This window comes from Zootermopsis nevadensis, unplaced genomic scaffold (assembly GCF_977971745.1).
Source record: "Zootermopsis nevadensis isolate Lab colony 2312 unplaced genomic scaffold, Znev_1.0 Znev_ptg000005l, whole genome shotgun sequence".
Taxonomy (NCBI): Eukaryota; Metazoa; Arthropoda; class Insecta; order Blattodea; family Termopsidae; genus Zootermopsis; species Zootermopsis nevadensis.
In genome coordinates, this window is record NW_028259137.1 from 422,582 (window position 1) to 446,352 (window position 23,771).

Genomic DNA, 23,771 nt, shown 5'->3' on the forward strand with positions numbered 1-23,771 from the left:
AATTATTGCAATATATATTTTCCTATTTAACAATTCTAACTCCAATTAATCTTCTTTGTTGGTAATACCCCGAACATTCCATGATGTATTATTTATGCTCTTAATCATGTCGTCGTAAGTAAAATCCATCCTGCATTTTTCCTTGAGATTTCATCCCCTGGATTGGTTACCAGTTGAAGTCCAGTAGCAGGGTTGCTGTCTTACAGCTCCTAGACAGGCGTTATTAGCTGGCAATTCTCCACCCCAATGGAATGTTTGTTTTTTCCGCCATGACTCGATTACCCTTGCCTCGTTAGTGGAAACAGGGTGCACCACGTAAAGGCGAGGATTGCAATTAGATAGGATAGGCTACGAGTTCCGCATCACCACCCCTTGCTACCCCTCGGCTGTTTGTTAAAGTTTAAAATTAAGTCTCCATTGTGACAGGAATTAGAAACAAAATTAGTTAATTAGGATTTCAGTCGCACATTCCTTCCTTAAAAGTAGATCGACCAAGTTCAGAGGCAAATACAATGCCATTGTTTACGCCAGAACTTCTCTTCATTCGTCCCGCGGGCCGCATGGGCCCCCCGGAAACATTTTCCCTTTTGCAGGGGTGATGGGGTTAACAGCCACCGGGCCCTTGAAAAATCGTCTTTAAAATTAATCAAGTATAATAAAATCCGACGATATTTTTAAATTTATTTCCTTCTTATAGAGACAACATTTTATATTAAATAAAACCACCCAGTGGGAGTTACTTACTTTTCACTGCTCGTGGCTTGGCTTGCTTCCGGCGCGACAACGTCGCGATGCTAGGCGTCACACCGTCCGCACTGAGTCCGAGGCTACCGATGGAAGATGACGTCCAGTGCTGAGTACAAAACGTCAGTCCGAAACCAAAGCAGTGACGACTACACTCACACATCATCTGTGACTTATTTTACATAGCTATACAACCAACTGTTCTCTGGTGAAAAAAATTAGCATGTTTGAATGTCACAGTGTAACGAACAAGACGGCGAATGAAAACCAATAGCTGAATGACGAAATACGTTTTCAAATGTCACAAACTCACAGTTCGCTCCTGCGCCCCAAACAACGACAGTGAAATATTCTCCATTGTTTCTTAAACAATAACCGTAACATGAACGGAACAATAAGTACATCGTGTGTAAACTCTGACCACTTACATTATCACAGCTATCACAACCATTTGTTTTTCTGCTATTTTCAGTTAAACGACCACCCAAAAACTGCTTTAATATGAGCAGAATAAACCTAATCGTTTGATGCAAATTAACTGTCACTGACGTTTCTTGACATGTTTTCGTTTGATTGAATTTCGTCCAGAACCACGTGGAATTTAAAAAAAGAGATGTTTAATGTGATGTATAGTTGGAATGAAAACAGGGCAGATAAAACTGAAAAATAACTCAAAAAGTCCATTTATTTCTTGGCTATTTTTAAACTCAAACGATGTTTTGTTGTAATCGTCAAGAATTCACAACCTGGGAGTTAAAACAACAAACTAATACTTTCATCCTGTACGAGACATCTAGCGGTGAAAGTTTGCATCATAGCATCCGCCATGCCATCTCATGATATAAAACTAAACCACATATGTAATATGGAATTAGATAAATCAGCTGGTAGCAGGAAAAGCGTAAGTTGAAGGTCTTGAAAAAGTATTCTTGTTAAATGTATCAATTACTGACATTACACACACACAGCAATCTGACGTGGAGTCCGTCATAAAAATCTCAAGTGAAAGTAGACATCGAAGTACTAAAAATGATGAATTTGTTTAACTTCCCATCGAGGTAACAACTGTCAACATCTGCAGTGGCATCTAACCAGTTATGCGTAAGATTATGTAAGGTATGATCTTGAATATTTTATTGTGACGTGTGCTTTAATATTTCGTTTTTAAAAGTTGAAGCTTATGTGATCACCTCTTAAAAACATTCTACTAAAACAAATTTTTTTCGTTGCCTTGTTATATTTTAAATTGTTTTCATATTCCAGATTATAATATAGATCCTGGAGTTCCTGCCTTTGTCAGACAGAATTAGTGCCTCTCAAGTGTGCCATTTGTGGCATAATGCATCAAAATACCTCAAACTGCATAGCAATGAAGTAGTGGTATTACAAAATGACCTCACTAGACCACTACAAGTCTTCGAAAATAGTCTTTGAACGTTTCTGAATTTTGTGTTCAAAGAAGTAGAACTAGGAGGAAAGTTAACCAAATTTTAGGATAGATTCTGTCCACAAATGCAGTCTCTTTCCATAAATAGTTGTGATATATCAGAAAAGACGTAAGAATTGAGGTGAGTATGAAGATTTCTGTCTTCTGGGTTGTTGCGCTGTGTAGTCTGGTCGATGTTAACCAGCGTTTCAGAGGTCATACTGCCTCCGTCATTGCCCTGATGACGGAGGCAGTATGACCTCTGAAACGTTGGTCAACATCGACCAGACTACACAGCGCAACAACTCAGAAGACAGAAATCTTCATCAGAAAAGACCTTTGTAAATATTTCGTTAAAGTGCTCACATTTAGAAACTCTCAATGTGAGTGGGTGTTCCTGAACTTTTGAAGTCATGAAGGGTTCTGAGGCAGAAATATGATGTTATTCTGCTTAGTAACACTCTTGTCAAACTTAGGGAGCTAAGTCTTGATTCAAATACATATTTGTCAGATGCCCTTTTCAGTAGATTTGTGGCAATTGCATCAAATTTAGAAGATCTGTCATTTACAGGATGTCAGATCTCTTTCGATCTCGAACTGTTTAAGAAATTTTACCCTGGTGACATGTTAAAATCTGGCTACACAATGGCATCAGAAATTGTTCTGACATTCATTAATATATTAAAACACATTGAGTCAAAAGCAGGGAAGATTAGGAAGTTGGAATTTGGTGGCACGGACTTGATGATGCAGCATTGTCACAACTTGCAGAAGTACCAGAACTACATCTTGAAACACTTCATCTTCAGTCTTGCGAATGACTGAACAATGCAAGCGTACTCAGAATCACAAGAGAGTCTCACTACATTAGATTTAAGTGAGTGTTCACACCTTACGTAATGGTACCTGCACCTTGTCGTGGTGGTGGGGTTTGAGTACCTCAGTGATCCCAAGAGCTATGCTGGCGGTAGCATAGCTACTGGAAGGGCCTTCCTAGCCAGATTGGTCGAGGGGGAGAGGTCAGACTAAGACAGGTATCATGGTCCTCCAGGTTGGGGGTTGGTCCCAAGGGTAACAACCTTGCACCGTAAAAAGGAAGATGTTTCGAAACCTCAATCAAAGCCACTGACAGACGGACCTAACATCCGAGCGGAGGATGGGACCGAATGGAAGAGGAGAATTGAGGAGGCCATGGACCGAATACGGACCGGATTGACATAGAAGAAGAAGAAGTTTTCACATCCTTCTTTCATAGCTATCTGTCAGAACCTAAAGAACCTTTTGATACTCAATAAGGAGGCCTGCTATGCCATAACAAACAGAGGCATATCAGAACTTTGTCTTCTCCAGAGTGCACCACCAGAACCAACCAGACCACTAAAATGGCCCCTTTCAGGTCCCCGATCACATTCAACTGAACCCCCCGATGTCCCACCGGATGTACTTCCCGAGCCCCCCCTCTCTCTCTTTCCTTTTTCTCCCACTCTCACACTTGCCCACGCGCTCCTATTGGTCCACTCCCATGCGTGCTCCCATTGGCTCGGGGCAGGCTACTCCATTCACATTCTGGCACCCATAAACCTAACTCCACACACACTATTGGAATATTCATTGCCCTGATGACGGAGGCAGTATGACCTCAGAAATGTTGGTAAACATTGACCAGACTACACAGCGCAACAACCCAGAAGACAAAAATCTTAGGTTTCTCAATTGTTAAATTGAAAGGTATGCACAATATGTTAATATTTAAATACAGACGTTTGTTTGATCGTATAATTTAAGGATATCATTAGATAAACTGATTCATTGTAATCTATTTATTTTTCCCTTCAGGTTTGCAAGAACTAGATTTGCGTGACTCCCGGGGAATCACAGATGTCAGCCTTAAGTATGCCTTTAGTTTTCTTGAACTTCGACATTTAAGTCTGAGTTTCTGCCGGCAGGTTAGTTTCATCAGGAAATTTAATATGTTTTGCTTCTCATTGGGTTTCTTGATATCTTACCTGTTCTTCTCAAACACCAAGTCCTTCGCTTTTGATAAAGTTGCACAGAAGAACAAGGGGCTTGTTAAGAATGATCATTTACAAAATTTTCAGTGCTATTTTTTCTAAGTACATTTTACATTCTGATTTCAGGTAACAGATGCAGGCATCGCAGATCTGGCATCAAAGAACCCAAGCATTGAAACCCTTAAAATGAACTGTTGTCACAGAATCACAGACAGTGGCATTATTGAACTTGTGAAGCATTTGTCAAGACTGAAACATCTTGAATTGTGGGTGTATGTCACTTTATATCAAGCAAGTTAACTTGGCACATAACACATGTTGATAAAGTTAATAAACAAGAACCCAGGTTTGTATTTCTGTGGTTCCTCATGATTACTTCAGATTATCAAATTATTTTAATAAAATATGTTTTATAGAGAAGTCCTTCAGATCTGAAACTAAACAAAGTATTTTCAATTATAATAAATAAAATAAATAAAATATTTTAAGAGTAGAATCTGTGATAGATCATAATGGGTTATGAAATTAAAGTTTTATTGTGATGCATTACAAATCTCCCCATAAATGTATCTTCCACATAAAAACAATATAAAAATAAAGTATTTAAAAATAATTACCATTCAGTGATATGGAAAATCCGCAGTGACAATGAATTCCAAATGAGGGAGTTTATCATAAGACAATGTGTAATTAATTGTTATACTGTGAAATATTATAATTTTGCATTTCTAATCTGCTCAGTGATGGCATTGTGTTTATCGTGGATAGTACACAAGCAACTGTCATATATGTTTACAATTTTCTTCAAACTTCTGTGGATAATTGATACATAGCAGTGTGATTGTTATCCGTTGCAAGTGCTAAATAATGGGTACGATCTCCTCCACAGGGATGCTCCGAGCTGACAGATGCAAGCCTTACAGCAATTAGACAGAGATGTAGCAAACTGAAGTTCCTGAATATAAACGACTGCACTGGCATGTCTCTAGAAGGGTCAGAACGTTTGAAATTATGCCTGCACTCCCTGCACGGACTACACAGGCGGAACCTGCTTTGAAGAAATTTAATAAATGTAGTGTAAATGAACCTCCACCTCCACCAGTGAAGTTCTGCTCTTTATTGTGACACTAGTAACCGCATTTATTTGGTGAAAATGAAAATTTGTCAGTGAAATATAAATGTTTTTCTAGTGCTATTTTGATGGCAAAGATAATGACCAATAGAGAGAGCTTACAGCTTAATGATTCATGATGAAAGTTTTTGATTTTACAACATTTACAAAACTTTGTTTGAGGTTGGATTAATGGTGTTGAAGTATGGACTGGAAACATCTGGTTCGGGACGCAGTCCGGTGATGGGCTCTTGTGAAAACAATAATGAATGGTGGAGTTCTGTGAGAAAAAGGGAATTTACTATCAGGATGACAATAAGCTTTACAGTAAGGACTCTGTTTCACGGAGTTGGTCAGAAATGAGAAATAAGAAGGCATGTCAAATCGCTACATTGGGTCCAACCAGTCTTAAACCCTGGATTTTTGGCTCAAGAATCAGCACCTTATCCCTACTTTTCCAGGTCACCCATTTTAAGAGTGAGAACTGCTTGTATATCTATGTCAATGCCATTATGTACCATTCTGGATAACATACAAACTAGTCTTATGTAATGAATTTCAGATTGCGGTCTCTGATATCCCACCATCAAACTCTAATGCATGGCTGATTTCTTGGGGCTTCATCTAAAAGACTGTCTTACATTTTTCATACATCAGACCTGTCAGTGAATTTCCATCTTAAAACATTACCAGTTTCCTTAAACTGGTAATACCAAATTTCAAAAAGAAATTGTTTTATGAGTTGACGGGTTTCTACCGTATCCAGGTGAAATCTTACATTGCATTGTCATAAATTATTTGTTTAAAGCAAACCAGAAGAAACGCTGCTTCATCTTGAACTGTTCCCATTGCACTGAGGCAGAAAGTGGCGTGAGCTTAGATTTAAGAAGCAGACTCTAGTTTTCACACCAACAAGATAGAAACTAAACTGAGATTTTCTTGACTTCACAACAAAAATAAAACTTTTTATTACATGGGTATATTTTCACAGTGCTTACCTCAAGTATCAGCCATGTAATAGGGATCAGGATACACGTGAGTGAGAAACACAGCCTCTAAGTTTTGCTGAACATCATTATTTCTCTCTTCCTTGCAGGTTTATCTTTCGTAAATCTAAGACATGGGGCAAAGGATGTTGTGCTATGGATTTTTATCACCCTCGACCGGGTTTGAACCCGTGAACTGTGGGTCCAGGTCCAGTGGAAAGGACACTAACCACTAGGCCACGGACCACCGACGGTAACGTCTTAATATCTGAGTAAATTATTCATTAAATAAAACATTTACTTTGTAAATCTGACAAGGACTTAACTTTCGCCATAGTCGTTAATTATTGTTTTCTTTTAACAGGGGAGGCCAGCCACGACATATGCCGAGATCTACGGCAGTGTTTGGTGGGCGGGCGGAATCGGTGCCATGCATGGGACGCCAGGTTTGCAACAGGCACATGACACCCGTGAGTCAGGCGGCATAGTCCGTCGAAAGTACCAGCCAGTGTGGGGTCTGCAGCCGACATACAGCAGAATGAGTACTGTCCGCCCGCTCAGGATTATATCAAAACAAATGGTGAACCGACGTTTCAACAAGCGGTGTTAGACAAAAGAAATGTTATGAATGGTTTTGTTATTTTTTCCAGCAGACTTTTCAAGGAAAATAAGCTACTTTTAAACATTTTTAATGTATGTTAAACGTGTTGAATAATTTTTTTTTTATAAAAATGGGATGTTTATTTGTAATGAAAACCCAAAGTGAACATTGAGTCATCATTACAGCTACCAAGTGTTGCACTTCCGGTTTGACGCTTCTTGTCTGTCAACTGTTTCCTTGTGTACATTTATTCAGTTTTATGAGAGAAAGCCAGTTCAAAAATGTGCTTCCAAATATATCTTTTTCGATCGGCTGCCCCCTGCCACAGATTCGGATATTTGTCTTTAGGAAGAAGCCACAATCACATTTTTAGATATGGGCCTAGATCAATCCGTATAAACTGCAGAATGGGTTCAGCATCTTGTTTCGATGCTCCTGAATGCCTATCAGATATTCTGAAATGTAGAGAACAATGCTCTGCTCAAACGGAAGTGTACCCACGCAGACAATTGCAGAGTAATTACCCCCACACATTCATACTAGAAATATTTTTAAAAATGGTTTATAGATACAAAGGAAGAAAATACTGCAGTTAAGCCTGAAATTTATAGACTGACTAGCTTCAAAACAATGAGAACGTTTCTCCTCTAGCAACAAAAGTTTTCAGTACTGGAGAAATATAATATAATATGACATAAACCAAACCATAACCTAACCTCAATGAACTAAAACTGTTTACTCAATGAGCACTACAAAGTCTATGTGAGACATATTTTCATTTGGTAAATACAGAAAGAAATTGCCTCAATGCTTGGAGGCCCGCAGTTCTTCTATTAGCGGTATCTGTCTCACTTGACGAGATTCCAGAGACTGTCCTAGCATGATTTCACCTTTCAAAAATTCCTTTACAAACATACTTTTTCACATTTACAACTGTGTACTGCTGGAAGTGTAACAAAGGACTGTGTTTTGTAAATTGTTTTCAGCCTTTTCATCCCCCCCCCCAAAAAAAAAACTATGAGGAATAACTGCTGTAAGCCAGTGAGAGACCAGCAGGTCAAGTGATGAAATTTGTAAGTTAAGTTTTTTCATAGGAGCAGTGGAAGAGTGACAAAACTTTCAACATTTACAGCAATGAACTCCCTGGAAACCAAATGTGGCAGCTAATGAACTAGCCATGAAGTGATGAGTCTTATGCCATGTAGTCTGGTAGAACTTGTCAATGTTTCACAGGTCCTTGCAGCCTCCAACATGAGGGTGATGAGGCCAAATTTCCCAGATGATGAAAGTAACCAGGACCTCTGCTGATTATGGTTCCTCCGTTATGATCTGCCCCTGTCAATAAGGCTAACAGCTTTCCTAGTGACACCCAAAATGAAGCCTTTCAGTTCATCAGTCGCATAATTCTGTAGATATCAGCAACTGAGTAGCCATACCTAAATAATTTGGCTGAATGTTTTTCTGGCCCTGTGATAATCCACCAACCAACAAAAGGCACGACATGCATCTCTGAGTTCCTACAGTTACATGTCCTGACCCAGAGTCACATTCACTGTAAATCTTAGCTGAGGACTCTCTGCTGTACTGGTAAATGCGTTTACCACATTCTTCATTTCAGGGTGATCAGGTGCCATGCCAAAGAGTAGAGGACCAAACTGGACTGGCATCAACTTCCGCATGTGGAAGAGTCTGCAAGACAAGATGACAAATCAACATTCCCACACCCTATAAAGCAATAATATGACAGATTAACAGAATAATCAACTAAAATTTACTTAAGTCCATTCAGTTCCAATGGTTATATGTAAAGCTCTAATGACTAAATAAACAAAATATCAGAACATGCAAGTTATAGGCATTCATATCACTGCCCATAAGAAACATGCTAGAGCAGGGGCCAGGTATAGGAATCCTAAGTCTTAATTTTTAGTCTTCTATGGAGCATATTATACATGTGTATAATCTAGAAATTGTTTTCCTCCTCTTTAAAACAATTAAAATTTTTGGCATCTATTGCTTATTCTACTGCCTGCACAAACATACAGGTCATTGCAGAACCTCCTATGAAATTTCCATACCGAACAGTAATTTTGGAAAAGGGGTGCTGCAACTCAGAAAGGGAAATTTCAGACCTGCATTATGTAAACTGTTATCATTGCTTTGATGCAAAGAACTCTTTCTTATATTTGCACCAACCCTTTAAGCTGTAAAAAGAAACAAAGTGCTCGAAATTGTACTCTGTATGTTTGTAACACTGCCACAATAAATGAGCAACATTATTGGAGCATAGATTATGCTCACTTCCAGAAACTTCATTTGGTAATGGAAATATATTCTTATGACTGTCATTTTAACTTTTCCTTCGAAGGAAGGAAACATTTTCCGTCGACCAGGGGCGATGGGTTCAACAGTGCCTGGGACCCTCAAATATCGTCATTAAAATTAAACAAGTATAATAAAATATGACGTAATTTTTAAACAAGGGCAAATTAAATTACAAAATTTACTTCAAGCCTCCTTTCATTACGTTTAAATTTATTTCCTTTTACACAGAAAGTATTTAATATTAATTATTGACTTCGTATATTTAGGATGGGATGTAACCAAATTATAACTTGTAGTAATTAAAATTTGTCTTTCTCTAACTACAAATAGTGTGTAAATACGAAACGCAGTCGTTCTTATAAAATACGAAAACCTGCGCGAGAAAGATTTGAATTCGTAAAGCACACCTGCGACGCAAACGTGCAACTGTCACGGTTGGCATGCCATAAGGTTCATTTCTCATTTGTTATGCACGCCTGAATGAACCGTATTCAGCGCCTTTCTTCACTGTTGCGTAATACGTGACGTCAGCGTTGCAAGGTTATAAATAGCAGTCGACAATCGGCTTCCGTCAGTACGCGGGCTGCTGCGCGACGAGCAGTTTGGGTTTCGACCCAGACACAGCACATCGTTACAGCTGGCTCGCCTCGTCGAAAGGGTCAACAGAAACCTTGATGAGAAGCGGCTAACCGGCGCGGTTTTCCTGGACGTGGCCAAAGCCTTCGACACAGTCTGGGTCCAAGGCCTCCTATACAAACTGACCGTCCTCAACTTCCCGTCGTACTTGGTAAAAACCATCTCTTCCTACCTCGCTGACCGGACATTCCAGACATCCTTCCAGTCGGCCAAGTCCACACGTCGTACCATGCGGGCTGGAGTTGTGCAGGGCGGAATTCTCTCCCCTGTGCTCTTCAGTCTGTATGTCAACGACATACCCACACCGTCCCGCCACGTCGAGTTAGCACAATACGCGGACGACACGGCTCTAGTAGTCACGTCCCGTAGCCCAACGCTTCTCGTCAGGTATCTGGAGACCTACCTCAGTAGACTTGAGCTCTGGCTCAGGGCCTGGAGGATTGCTATCAACGTCTCGAAGAGCACCGCGGTTCTCTTCATTTCCGCGAGAAGACACATCCAACAGCCCCGAGCAGTGCAGTTCCTCGGACAGCCGATCCAATGGGTCAAAACAGCACAGTATCTGGGGGTCACCCTTGACGCCGGGCTTACTTGGTCGGCGCACGTCAACCAAGTGGGAAAGAAGGCAGCGCAACGATTAGGTGTGCTAGGCCCGCTTATCAATAGGAGAAGTGGCCTGTCAATCAGGAACGGTGTACTACTCTATAAGCAGCTCATCCGTCCCATAATGGATTACGCATGCCCGATCTGGAGGTCAGCTGCCCACAGCCACGTCCAGAAGCTGCAAGTTCTGCAATCCAAGTGTCTTCGAATTGTTACTAACGCGCCCTGGTACGTTAGTAACAGGCAAATACATGAGGATCTGGGGGTCCCTTTCTTTGCCGACCACATCAGAGCACTAACTGAGAGGTTTGACTCGAGGTTAGCTGGTGTGGGGAACCCCTTAGTTCGGCAACTCGGAAGACACTCGTGCCGAATGAGGGCTGCCAGAGTTCACCCAAGGGCAACCGAGGGCGACTGATGTTCAGCAGGCCAGCCGAAGCCATCCCCAAAAGACGGCCAAGTCAGCACAACGAGTGGTTAGACTACTCGGCTACCCTGACTGAGGTTTTTCGTGCTTTCCTCAGTTGTAAGGCGAATGCCAGGGTATAACTTAATAGGGGCACGGCCCGCCACCCTTCCCCCCGATCATGGAGGCCATCAGCTGAAGTGATCTTCCCCCCATGCCGCAGAGGCCTTCAGCCGAAACGGCCCCTCCCTCTCTGGGTTCATACCCCAGAGACCCAACCAACCAAATTCCTTCGACAACTTGCCTGACAGGATAACCTCCCATCAGCAGCAACAAATCCCAGTTTGAATGGTCGAGGCTCCCGCCACGACGAAACCCCGTTAGCGTTAGCAAAATTTCCGTTCTTATATTACGACCGTTTACCATTTCCAGCAATGCGTCTTGTGCGCAGGAATGGTTTCACCTAGGTAGGGACGATGCTTGCGCTTGCGCAGGCCTCTGCCCTCAGTTAGCTTCTTTGGTTGGTTGGTTGGTGGCTTCCGTCAGTCTGGAGCGAATGGTGCCGTAAAGAGGGTGAGACACAGGTTTCCTATTTATTATTTCGTTATCTTGAGGGTTTGTATGTGATTTTTAAGTTATGTAGTTAATATATAAATGTGTTACAGATGTAGCTTATATTTGTGCTATGACATGTTCTTCATCTGTGGCTTAGCCGTATGAATGATCTGTAGCTTGTAATTAAATTCTGTTTAGCCGTTCATTTGAATATCTATGAAGGGAGGTTGCCTTTGTAGTTTAATATTTGTGTTATGCCATTTACATGTATTTTATTTTGAGAGCATTTTATTCTGATTTTAGAAAATTATGGCGAATATTGCATTGGGACTAGATGCAATTCGCCTATCAGCCTTAAGGAAAGCATCAGTTGTATTTCCAAACAGCAAGTGTGCTGTTTATGATCTTTTGAAGAACAGAAGTGAAGAAATGTGTGAGCTGAGTGAAAATTTTCCCTCCCTTTCTACAAAAGAATCGTATGGTTCAGATGTTGCAATAAATTGTAATATGAATTCATGTATTGACAATGTGGAATTTGCTGGAGGAGAGGATTATTCATCATTGTCAACTTTGAAGCAGTTATATGATATGGACCAGCTGCGGCAAAGGAGAGTGAAGGATTTCATTAATGAGCGTATCAGGAACATGGTGAAGGTCTCTCAGATTCGCCAAATGGAGTTCCACAGTAAATATCAGTGTGTCCAGCATGAGATCCAAGCAAAGGTGCTTCGATATGAGCAGCAGATTTTACGCCAAATGCAAGAAGATGAGATTCTTGCAAATGAGAGGCTACAGCAGTTGGCGCAACAATACAAAAAGCATACTCAAGTAAGGCAGAATTTGTGTACAAGATTTTATTTGAACATATACAAGATTGTAATTGTACAGTATCAGGTTACCTCTTTCTTTTTAAGAGTGGGTTCCAGGTGTGACCTGTATCCCTTCTCTTTAGCAGGCCACATCGTAATAGTTTATTCTACGAGGCGCGTCCACAAAGTAAGTTTCCCACTCGTCCCACAGCTAGCAAACCTTATATTGCGCGAAGCGACTGTGCGTACGTGATAGAGCAATGACGTAGCATGGCGCATGCACTAACGGCACTTCCCGCGTTCTCACAGTAGCATCGTTGCAGCTGTTGAAGATGCAGGTTCTTATTCTAGCTCCCGCCGACTGTGAAGTGCGGTCAGTGATAACGCTAGGCCGCACACGGCTCGACGGACAGCAAGTCTCCTGCAGGAGTTCAGCTGGGAGGTGTTTAATCATCCACCCTAAAGCCCAGACCTCGCTCCCAGTGATTTCCATCTTTTCCTACACCTCAAGAAATTCCTGTCCGGTCAGCGTCAGCGTTTTGAGAATGACAGAGAGGCGGAGATGGTTGTCACACAGTGGTTCCAATCCCAGGCGGCAGACTTCTACGACACAGGTATTCAAAAGTTGGTCCCACGGTATGACAAATGTCTCAATTCCGGTGGCGAGTATGTTGAAAAATAGCTGGACACTTGCTGTATCTGTTGCAATAAATATTTCCATGAAATTGTGTTTTGTTTCTGTAAACGGCCCCAGGGAAACTTACTTTGTGGACGAGCCTCGTATATATGAGTTGAGATTATGGAAACTTTATTATGAGAAAGAACAGAACCTTTTTTCTCCCAATAGTATGTAGTCTTCTGTCATACTGTTGTTTTCTCCCCATAACATTTCACTTTTCCAAACCTAATATGCTGAAAATATGCTTTAAATTAAGAAACTGTACATTCAGAATGGAGAAATGCTGATGGCTTCCACACAAAACTTAGCATAGTTTTTTCATATTTTAAAAACTTATTTTATTTAAATATTTGAAACTTATAAGTTAATATGCATCATGCTGTATGTGAGTGTTTACACCTTTCTGTCTGGGAAAGAGCATTGGAAAAAAGTACTGCTTAATTTGAATGGCACTATGAAATGAAAAGAGAAATTCAAAATAATAATGAGATATCAGTTGAAGATTTCCGTCTTCTGGGTTGTTGCGCTGTGACCCTGATGGCGGAGGCAGTATGACCTCTGAAACGTTGGTTAACATCAACCAGACTACACAGCGCAACAACCCAGAAGACGGAAATCTTCATACTCACCGCTGTGAGAACCTCAAGTCTTACGAAATATCAGTTGTATAATCATACTATGAGTTTTTTAATCTTGTAATTTAGCCAGTTTTGTCATTTGTACACAGACTGTATATTATTATAGCAGAAAGAAATATGATAAATATGCCAACTTTGAGTAATAAAATACTTCAGACTTATTACCATGATTATTGCTACAACCTAATATTCTGCAATAGATGATAATTTTCCAATTATATATTTATTTGGTTTCCCTCACAGTAGAACATTGGTAAGTTTTGATCACAAGTTCAAGCATACACAGTATTTTCATGCTTTTATGTGGTCCCAGAAAAATGCTAGGGTAGTACCTTAAATTATACTACAACTGCTTCTTTCCACAAACTTTCCAATTCATCATTCCCAATCGTCCTCTCGCTCACTGTTATATAATCACTGACAATGAGAAATAATTTTTAATGTAAAAATGAATTGATCCATACTTAAGATGTGAGTTGTTACTACAGTTATATTTGTAAATATTTTCTTTTGTAGCATATAAATGAAAAGATTAAGGAGGCACAAAGACAGAAAGAACCAGAGGAGGAAGAGAGAAAAATAATAAATGAAAGAAAGATCCAAATTGACAAAGTGCATCAGTATCATATCGAGTATCAGACAAAATGCAAACAGAGTGTTGAAGCATCTAGGTATGTTGTTAGTGGTCAGGTATAATAAGTTCTTGTATCTGTTGTAAATTAGTGTTATTCATGTTCTCCCTATCTTCCATCTCTTTGCTGGCACCCATTTTCTTGTTCCTATCCTATGCAAGTGTTATCACACAGTACTCTTCAATTAACATTGCTAGGGTGATTACAGCAAGGAGAATGAGTAACCTACAGAAGGAGACCTCTTGAGTGACTTAGATGCAGATGGGGGGATAATATTAAAATGTGTTTTAGAAAAATATGATGTGATAGGGTTAACTGGATTCAGCTGCTCAGAATAGAGTCCATTGGTGGGCTTACCTGAACATAGTGTTAATCTGTGGGGTTTTGTAAGAGCAGAATATTTCTTGACCATTTCAGTAACTGTTCACTTCCTGAGAAAAATGTTTTACCATTCACTTAATTATTGAAAATCTGTTGTCTGAAATCACAATCCTTGGTTTGGGCTGTAGTTTATATGTGACTTGCGCAGCAGTTGCCTTTTGGTTTGAATATGTGTCTTCTCAGTTTCACATATGCTAAACCAGAGGAAAATCCTGCTTTGACAAGATGTTGAAGGATGACTGTTTCTGGGATGTTGTGCTGTGTAGATTGGTTTATATAATGTTGCTTTATTTCAGGCAGTGTAAAGACAAGCAAGCTTTTGCAGCAGAGTTTTCTGATTATGCTTCCAAACTGAAGAGCATTCATGTAGCCATGAATCAGTTGGTCAGAGAGTGCAAGGTGAGAATCTATAATATTTATTGCTTTTCCAGCTGTGCATTGTGTAATAAGTTGTCTTTATTATACTACTACTAGTAATCCCTATTTGAGTCTTTGGTGAACTGACTGAGCTAGTAGAGTTCAGTTCTGGGCTGCTGCTGTGTTAGGTGCTTGAAACTGACTTCCAGGTAATACCAAGATCTAGAACATGTGGAGTTTTAACTCATGAGCACATGATATGGTATGTAGTTGCAGCAGTTAGTATTTTCTTTTGTATATTTTTTGATATTTACTAATTATAAATTATAATTATAAATTATAATTATAATGAAATAAGATCAATTAAATTTACAGACTGGTGAAATTAACAACTTGGACCTTCAGGCTTCTGAATTAGTACAACAGATTGAGGACATCTTAGGAGCCATAAAGAAAGTCTGCGGTAAGTTGTGAAACATGAATTGTGAACCATATTTACAAGAAACTGGTGCCACCTCCCAACTAATTCATCTAACCAACCAACCAAAAAGCTAACTAAGGGTGGAGTCCTGCACAAGCGCAAGACATCGTCCCTTGCTAGGTAACACCATTCCTCCGTACGAAACACATTGCTGGAAATGGTAAACAGAGCCTTATAACTAAAACGGGAATTTTGCTAACGTTAACAGGGTTCTGTCGTGGCAGGAGCCTCGACCATTCTGACTAGGGTCTGTTGCTGCTGATGGGAGGTTATCCCGTCAGGCAACTTAACAAATTCATCTTGTCTAGGCTTTGTATTTTATACCTAGTTAAGCAGAGGTCATCCCAAGAGGAGATGTCATCATAGTTTCCAGCAGATGCCACTAACCAGACACAAAGCTCGTGAGAGCTTAATACTTTCTTTCTCAAAAGTATATTGTACACTGTTCATAAGAATTTTTACAACTTGAAGGTCACATCCATACAACAGTCACGGTAATGAAAGTCAGTACTAATTATAACAGAGGTTTATTGAGTTCTTTTGAAATTCCCAAATTGCTATCAAGATTATAACCACAATCCAACCAATATGTGATTCTGCCAGACTATGAAATGCTTTCATTTTGTTTATGTGGAGATCAGACGGATAGCAGAAATTGAATGCATGGTAGAATTTCTGTATTAAACTTCTAATTTCCTGTCTTTTATTTTTCAACCTGACTGAAATTACAACAAACATACAAATTTGTTGCAGAAAAAATTAATAAACAACATGATGATAAAGCAGCAGTTGAGGCCAGTACAGCAAAGCAAGAGGATATGAAGGCACAGACTTCACCATCTTCTGAGCCAACAAAAGCAGTAGAATCGAAAAAAACTTCTGAAGGCAAGCATTCATTTATAATTGGTGTCCTTTGGTCACTCCTGTGATAGTTACCAAGGCATGTGAAGTACATTAGCCACTGATTGCACTGTCTTTCATATGAGATGATTCATGGGTTAGTTATTCCTCACTTAACACACTACAGTGCCATTTGTGGCTTTTCAATTGCAGCAGAATTCCATTCCAGACAGTTAGTGTATAGTGGTAAATGGCGAGTTCATTGTTTTGTGCTGTAAATGTAGGAAAATAGATTTTCAACATGTTAAATGTAAGACTGTGTCAAATTCTCAATCGTGTCAAGGATTTGCATATTTCTCACTTACAAATCAGAATCATTTGCAGTTCACCTTCATGTTAGTCAAAGGGCTTATCCTTTTTTCAAAACCAAGCAATTATGCATTCAGTAAGTATAAGATATATTGAATTTTACATTTAATGTTATTTCCACTTTTCTACAAATAACCCATACACTGTTTTAGCTACGAGAAATTAAGTTTACGGGGCATTTAAAAGTGGTACTGTATACTATGTCAGTTCTAGGGTTGAAAGTTGAGCTACATTCTTTATGATTTGCTGTCAGATACGCACAGCCTTTCAATTTGGTGTGGTGAAAATATCAATTTTCTGTATTTTCACTGGCATATGTGAGATCCATGTCCCATCTCATAATGACTGTATTAAAATTATATTCATAATTTATATAACAGTGCAGTTGTTACTGATATTTTGAGATGGATGAATATTGGTAGCAATGAATATGTTGTCTGAGTGCTTATATTTATGGTATTCTTCTGTAAGGTAATACTGCCTCCAATGACCAGAAAAATGAAATAATCTCATCTAAGCTGCTAATTTAATTATTCATATATATATATATATATATATATATATATGCAATTTACAAGTTGGGGTTAAATCAGTTGGTGTGACCAGTTCCAATTCCTGTAATTAATTTTCTTTTACAAATTCTGATTCATTCTAGTAATTTCAGTTGTGGAACTCAGTTGTAATTATGTCTTGATGGTCTTCGGCTGGCACAGTAATACCGAGTGGTGAGCTCAGATGCCATCTTGATGTCTGGTATATACCTAGAGAAATTAATTTTTAAGTGTTCATTTTGTGGGCTGGAATCTTTATTGTATATATTCAATCCATGATGAATGCAATGTGGATGTGCAACAAAGAATTGAGAGTAATAATCAGTCCTCTGGCTCAGTCAATTATATATATGATTTTGTGTCTGCAAGTGTGACATTACCAAGAGCCAATCAGTAACATTCCAAAATTAGGTACTAACTATCGCATGTGTTTTTTTTTTCAGACTTGAATGAGTTTGTGGATAAAGAATTATTTAATATATACAAATCTCTGCAGGAGTATCTTCAAAGTATTGAAAATTTTTACGAGGATTTGCAGAAAGATGACAGATTAAAGAAATTCAGATTTGAATTCCAGGTAAATATAATTACAGTGTTAAGTATAATATTGTGTGTAATAAGAACTTAATTGTAGTGTGCAAAATAATTGGCATAATCAGTTTTTTAATGTTACAATGCAATATGTATGATCTGAAGCTTTCACGGCAACTAAGTATAATGAATTCTTCTCAGGCTACCAGCCATGTCAGGTTGTTTAATGGAGAAAACACCAATGTTTTGACATGGCTGGTAGCCCAAGAAGAATTCATTATACAATGGAAAATGTATAATACAAGAGCTCTTCTTGGCACCATCATCATAAACTGTCACCACCTTTATTTTGTAAGTTCTTGCGTTGGTTGTACTTTCAGTTTTGTTTCCTTTAAATGCACAGATCGACACCAAGGTGGCTAGTGGGAATTAAAAATTAATTATTACACAACTAAATGGCATTTGTATGCATGATGTCCAGTAGAATCATTTCTCTGACTTAAAGTTGCCAGACATAACTTTAAAATGTTGCTCTTTTAACATGATTGTGTGAAAACATGTTTTATATACAGTTCATAGGCATTTTTATCATTCTTTTGTCTGTATTTCAGTGCCATAAAATTTAAGGTAATATGCATTTCATTTGGCTATCACCGTGTTATCTTATGGTTAAAAAAGGAAAAGGTTTAATAAGCTGAACAGAAGACCCATCCTTTGGGATCTTCTGCCTCATATTCATTAGAATGTGTACTTAAGTCAGGGGTATTAGTGTGAAGTCTTCCCCATCTCTTATGGAAATATGTTGTGTGATAATACTTTTTGTGAAATGATTTTTCTTTAATTTTATTTCATTTTCTACAGAAAGCTGTGAACATCCCAGTGAACGCTATTTCTCACGCAAGTGCAGAACATCTTCAGGATAAGCTGCTAAAACTCTCAAGACTTATTTCTGGTCAGCCTGTGGAAGTTGTGCACAGCCAGATTATAGCTTCTTCACATCCAGAAGGCATCATATTCTGTAAAAATCTGCTGGCAAAGAAGTTTGTAGTGAGTAGTTATTTTGGGAATATGCTGGTTTCCTTCTTTAATTCTTTTTATTACATGTTTTAGAGCTGTTGTTTTCATAGATTGTAATTGTGGAATTGTAAGGCCTTGAAAACATATGCATCATATGAGTTTATTTCAGTATAGTATTTATGTTGCACACAATTAACAGCTGGTCACAGTGGCCATGTGGTCTGAGGTGTGGGCATTGTTCGCTTGGACACTGCGACCGTGGGTTCGAATCGCACTCGAGGCATGGTTATTTCTCTGCATGTTTCTGTGTTGTGCTGTCCTGTGTTCAGTAGAGGCCTTGCAACGGGCGAATCACTCGTCCAAGCAGTCCTACCAAATAGGCCAAATAACCTGAAAAGAGGCGGCCACTGCTGACACTGGGTCGTAGAGCCGGAGATGAGAAGAGACATGATTAACAGCCTAATCATGATAGATTTGTGTGTGTTGCTGTTCACCCAGTAGTTTAACAACAGTATATTTCAGTAGTTGTTTTGTGGACAGTAAATAAAAATGCTGTTTGTCTTGCCTTAAGGCCCCTTCTTACTGAGCATCAAAGATATATAGTCAAGTAATTAGTGACTTTTTAAAAAGGGACCTTATCATGGATTTGGGTCGTAGAGGGAAAATTATGTATGCAAAATGTGATATAGTGAAACACATTTATGGTCTCAGTGAAATTTGTTATTTTTGACTGTTTTCAGTGGCAGGGTGAACATACCGTGTCCAGTAAACCTGAAGCAGCATTTGCAATAGCTGCAGTCATTGAGGCTCTATGGGCAGATTTTCCAGACTTTGGAGAACTTATTTTAGGGCACTTTTATAGAGAATGTCCTTACCTTGTTCCCATATTCATGCCACAGGTGGAAGGTCAGTCCAATGAGGACTATTACAGGTAAGCTATCTTGATTTTTAAACTGTTATATGTATTTAAAGGTATTGTGCAGATATTAATCATGTATTGAGTTGCTTCAAGTTGTTGAACTTGCAAGTGAGAAAAATTAAACAGCATTGATTTGTAGGATGTCTATAAATGATAACTTGAATGCAGTCACAGCCTATTTTAATGTAATATTCTAGCATTTACTTGAAGGGACTGAAAAAGAAAGTAAAACTTCAGCTGATATGTTGAAGTAACCTGCTTCATACTCAGGATGTTGCAAGCACAGTTCTCATACAGTGGATCAGCCATGACCGGAATTTTTGCTGCTTTATTAAGAGCTGTGTTCTGTTACAGGTTACTAGGTTATCATTACAATGAAAATGGTGAGTTGGAGGAACAAGACAAATTTCTAAAGCGTATGTCTGGAATAATGCGATTGTATACTGCAGTGCTAGTAACGCGACCATGTAGATACCAGCAGAACAAGAGTCATCCCCATGGACTTAAACATGCTTGGCACTGGATCGCACATATGCTCAACATGGGTAACTAGTTTATGCTTCATCTCTTTGTGTGTCAGATCACTAATTAGAATTCCTGTAGGATGTAACTTTGAATACATCATCTCTGTAGAGGTTTTAAAATTCTTAAATTTGTTTTACTATATGTTTTCTTTATAAGCTGTGCATGCATTTTGCTTTGACATGAGGGCTGTGATTTTGGGACTGTTAGTGTGTTGCTTTTGCAGCAAGTGATACATTGTAACTGTGCTCTCTTTTCTGCAGATCCAAGACCTGACATCTCTGCAACTTTGCTGTATGATTTTCTGGAAGTAGCAGGCAATGCCATGTACTATTATTATGGACGGCAGTTTCAGAAACTTCTGGATCTTATTTGCAAAGAATATTTCCCAAAAATTGAAAAGGTATTGTTTGTAGGCTTCAGAGGATAGTTCTAGTAGAGATGCATTACTTGGAGATATCTCGTCGACAGCTTCATTTGAGCTAATATAAATACATGTGTGTTATTTACTTCATATTGCTTCTGCCTATTGGTCCAATTTCTTAAAGCTGTAGTTTGCATTCACTGAGAGTGATATATAAAATTTAGACTATTTCTCCTTTGGCTGTTGGCCGTTGTCACATTCTACACAGTTCTCAAGATTGTGTAATATCAAAACTAATTATTATCCTTTTGGATGTGTAACTGTTATGCCACTGTTCAACTTATGTATTGAATTACTTAATAACTATTAATATTATTTAAATACCCAGACCAATTCCAAGGAATCTGTACAATAGCAAATCTTTACTTCCAACAACCAAACTAGTTTTTCCTTTCTTTAAAATGTCCGTCAATAATAACAGTACTTCCTAAATATTATTTGAGTTTACCTGCTGATCATATTTCTTTTTAAAAGTGTGAAAAAGTCATCACAATCATTTGATGTTTCAGTCATCACACATCTTCTCCAGTCTTCTTTCCTTTCGCATGAGTGCTCCTTTTTTATTCTCTCGTATGTTTCTATTTCTATATTTTTTATTCTTTATCTTCCCCTCACTTGTTCTTTCCACATTGCCCCTTGTCTCCCCAATGATTTTTTAATATGTTAGTTTCTTACATTCTTGTATGACTCCTATTGCTGCCCATGCATAACCTGTTTCCATACCACTTTATCCTTGAGTTGATTTGCTTGTAATGTTTGTAATTTCAAGGTCTTGTGTTATGTTAGGTAAAAGGTTGTGGTAAAATGTAAACTACGCAAAGCTTCTTAATACTAATAACATTGATCTGTAATGAATTATTATGTTTACAGGTGACTCCATCAGTTTCAAGTGGACCCGTGTGTCGACTTCAAGCCCTTTTGCAGAAGATTTTAAAGCAAGGACATATTCCTCCTCCGGCTGGTTTATTGCCATCTGATTTCTGGTGATGTGTCACATCAAGCAATATTTATTTTTGTTAGTACTGACATTGTGACATATTGACCAGTACAGAGTTAATTTCTTGTACAGTGGTAATATGATTTTTAAACAGACATGTAACCCAGATGATATATTGAACACCTGTGGATGTGCTTGAGAATCTTGTGTTTAAGAAATTATGAAGTAATATTTTACTTAGTAACTTCCCATGATTAAGGCCAAAGTGGCCTTGAAGATAGAGGCAGGAGTTTCTTCTGAGGTCTTGGTATCCATTTGCAATGTTATCATATTTAATTGCAGAACCAGGTTAATTTCAATACGGCAATACGTCCGGTTGAGAGTTATTATTATTATTATTCTGTATTTTAGCTTTTAGTTTTTGTATTTTATCGTTTTGTTTTTGGTATAAATTGGTAAATTCAGTTTGTAATTTACATATTATTTTGTTTTCAATGATCAACCAAAAATCTTTCCACATGTTGGCAACTTCTAAGTGTTTTTGATATGCTAGTATAATTAAATGTTGTTTCTTTTTATACAGTTGTTTGATTTCTAATTTTATGTATAATGTTTCAGCTTTGTATTTTATTAATGAGATATTTGGGTTATTTCCTTTTATTTTGATTTTAGCGTAATTTGGTATTTTACTTAGTAACTTCCCATGATTAAGGCCAAAGTGGCCTTGAAGATGGAGGCAGGAGTTTCTTCTGAGGTCTTGGTATCCATTTGCAAGGTTATCATATTTAATTGCAGAACCAGGTTAATTTCAGTATATTTAATTATCAGACAAATTATTTGAGAATGCAGTCAGTTCATTATGTGTATAACAGGCCTTTTCACATATACATAGGTTATCTGTATTCGTTCTGTTTGGGTCCTCCAGCCATTTCAATTTTGTTTGCTACATTCAATCGATTAGTATTGAAAAATCAGAGGTTCAGATTGCCACCTACTGTTGCACATTTTTTAGGAAGTATTTGCAAGGCTTATGGTTACATTGGCATGTTTTGTCAGTTCAGTAAACTGTTTCTTTGCCCAGTTCCAGACTTTTCTTGTCAATAGAAGCTGTTTTATGCCATGTAATAAAGATTCTTCAGAGGTTTCTATTATATGGAGCAAGCAATAGTAAATATTCCTCTGCTTACATTTCATATATATATATATATATATATATATATATAAATATATATATATATAAATATATATATATATATAGACACACACACACACACACACACACACACACAAAGGTAGGCCCCGATTTACACTAGGGTTACGTTCTGCCTCCTCGGGGTCATTAGCTGAAGCGGCGTAAATCAAGGAAGAATTATAATGTATTGTACTGGCAGCCGAGGAGAAAGCAACTGACGCCGACACTAGCTGCGCCTAGATACCCACTTCCAGTGCTGTGTTTATGCTTGCATTTTCAATTTTTTTATGTGGTTTTTTTATTTTTTTCATTATTATTTAAAAGGGCATTAATGTGAAACAGCGTAAAATAAAGCATCGTAAAGCGGGGCTTACCTGTATAGAAAGATTGGATAGTCGGTTGTCATGCAATAAAAACAAGCCAGACTGAGATATAAGCAAAGATATGGTATTCTACTGTTTGGTTTGTATACAGTAAGGTGGTACCTTGTTAGTGTATAAGTGAAGTGTGATTTAAATTTCCAAAGTCCAATCAGCAAGAAATATGTCTCATTCATAACTTAAATTTACTCAAAGCAGTAATAAATAATGTAGTGACACTTGTAAATTCAATTCTGTACTATACACACAATTACTTGGATATTTATTTGACTCTGCAGAAGTACAAAAATAAACAAATATCACTCTCACACAAATTTCCATGGACTGTGTAGGACCAGAATTTCTCTAAGGCTATAAACATTTCGCAGTTTTGCTCTTTATTTTGGGGACAAGTCACACCAATTGTTGAAGGTATCCAACATTCTGGCAAACACTGCAATTATCATCTTTAGGGTAAATGTCTGCAGGAAATGGGGGCTGTCAAGAAACCCTTATAATGAAATGGTTGTTAAGAGGTGTGTTGGGAATAACAGATGTAACTGGGTAAGAAGTGATGGAAACATTTACATGAACATCACCTCTTTTCCTGATTCATGTGGTCACTTCCCACTGGTCAGCATCCCACTTTTGTTCTTACCTAATAATGTTAATCACCTCCCTCTACCATATCTTTATAGGTGCATCCTAATCCTCCCTGTCTCCTGCCT

General features: G+C 38.3%; 1 protein-coding gene across 15 annotated transcripts; it reads left to right on the forward strand.

Annotated features, from left to right (window-relative positions):
* Positions 1–1,558: 1,558 nt before the first annotated feature.
* On the forward strand, positions 1,559–22,142 carry LOC110837847 (mRNA export factor GLE1-like). 15 transcript variants are annotated; one of them, XM_087343262.1, is made up of 17 exons: positions 1,582–1,860; positions 2,008–2,312; positions 4,007–4,116; positions 4,309–4,528; positions 5,072–5,254; positions 6,390–6,532; positions 6,644–12,233; positions 14,048–14,202; positions 14,841–14,943; positions 15,277–15,364; positions 16,136–16,267; positions 17,586–17,719; positions 18,535–18,720; positions 19,431–19,621; positions 19,964–20,154; positions 20,395–20,534; positions 21,426–22,142. In XM_087343262.1, exons 7-17 carry the CDS (start codon positions 11,715–11,717, stop codon positions 21,540–21,542), a joined length of 1,956 nt encoding a protein of 651 aa, XP_087199388.1. In that variant the 5' UTR covers positions 1,582–1,860; positions 2,008–2,312; positions 4,007–4,116; positions 4,309–4,528; positions 5,072–5,254; positions 6,390–6,532; positions 6,644–11,714; the 3' UTR covers positions 21,543–22,142. The 15 variants fall into 15 exon arrangements, with proteins under 15 accessions (XP_087199384.1, XP_087199388.1, XP_087199387.1 ...); XM_087343252.1 differs by having other exon boundaries at positions 1,583–1,860; positions 5,072–6,532; positions 6,644–11,423; positions 11,709–12,233; XM_087343259.1 differs by having other exon boundaries at positions 1,583–1,860; positions 5,072–6,532; positions 6,644–6,859; positions 8,499–12,233.
* The last annotated feature ends 1,629 nt before the right edge of the window (positions 22,143–23,771 follow it).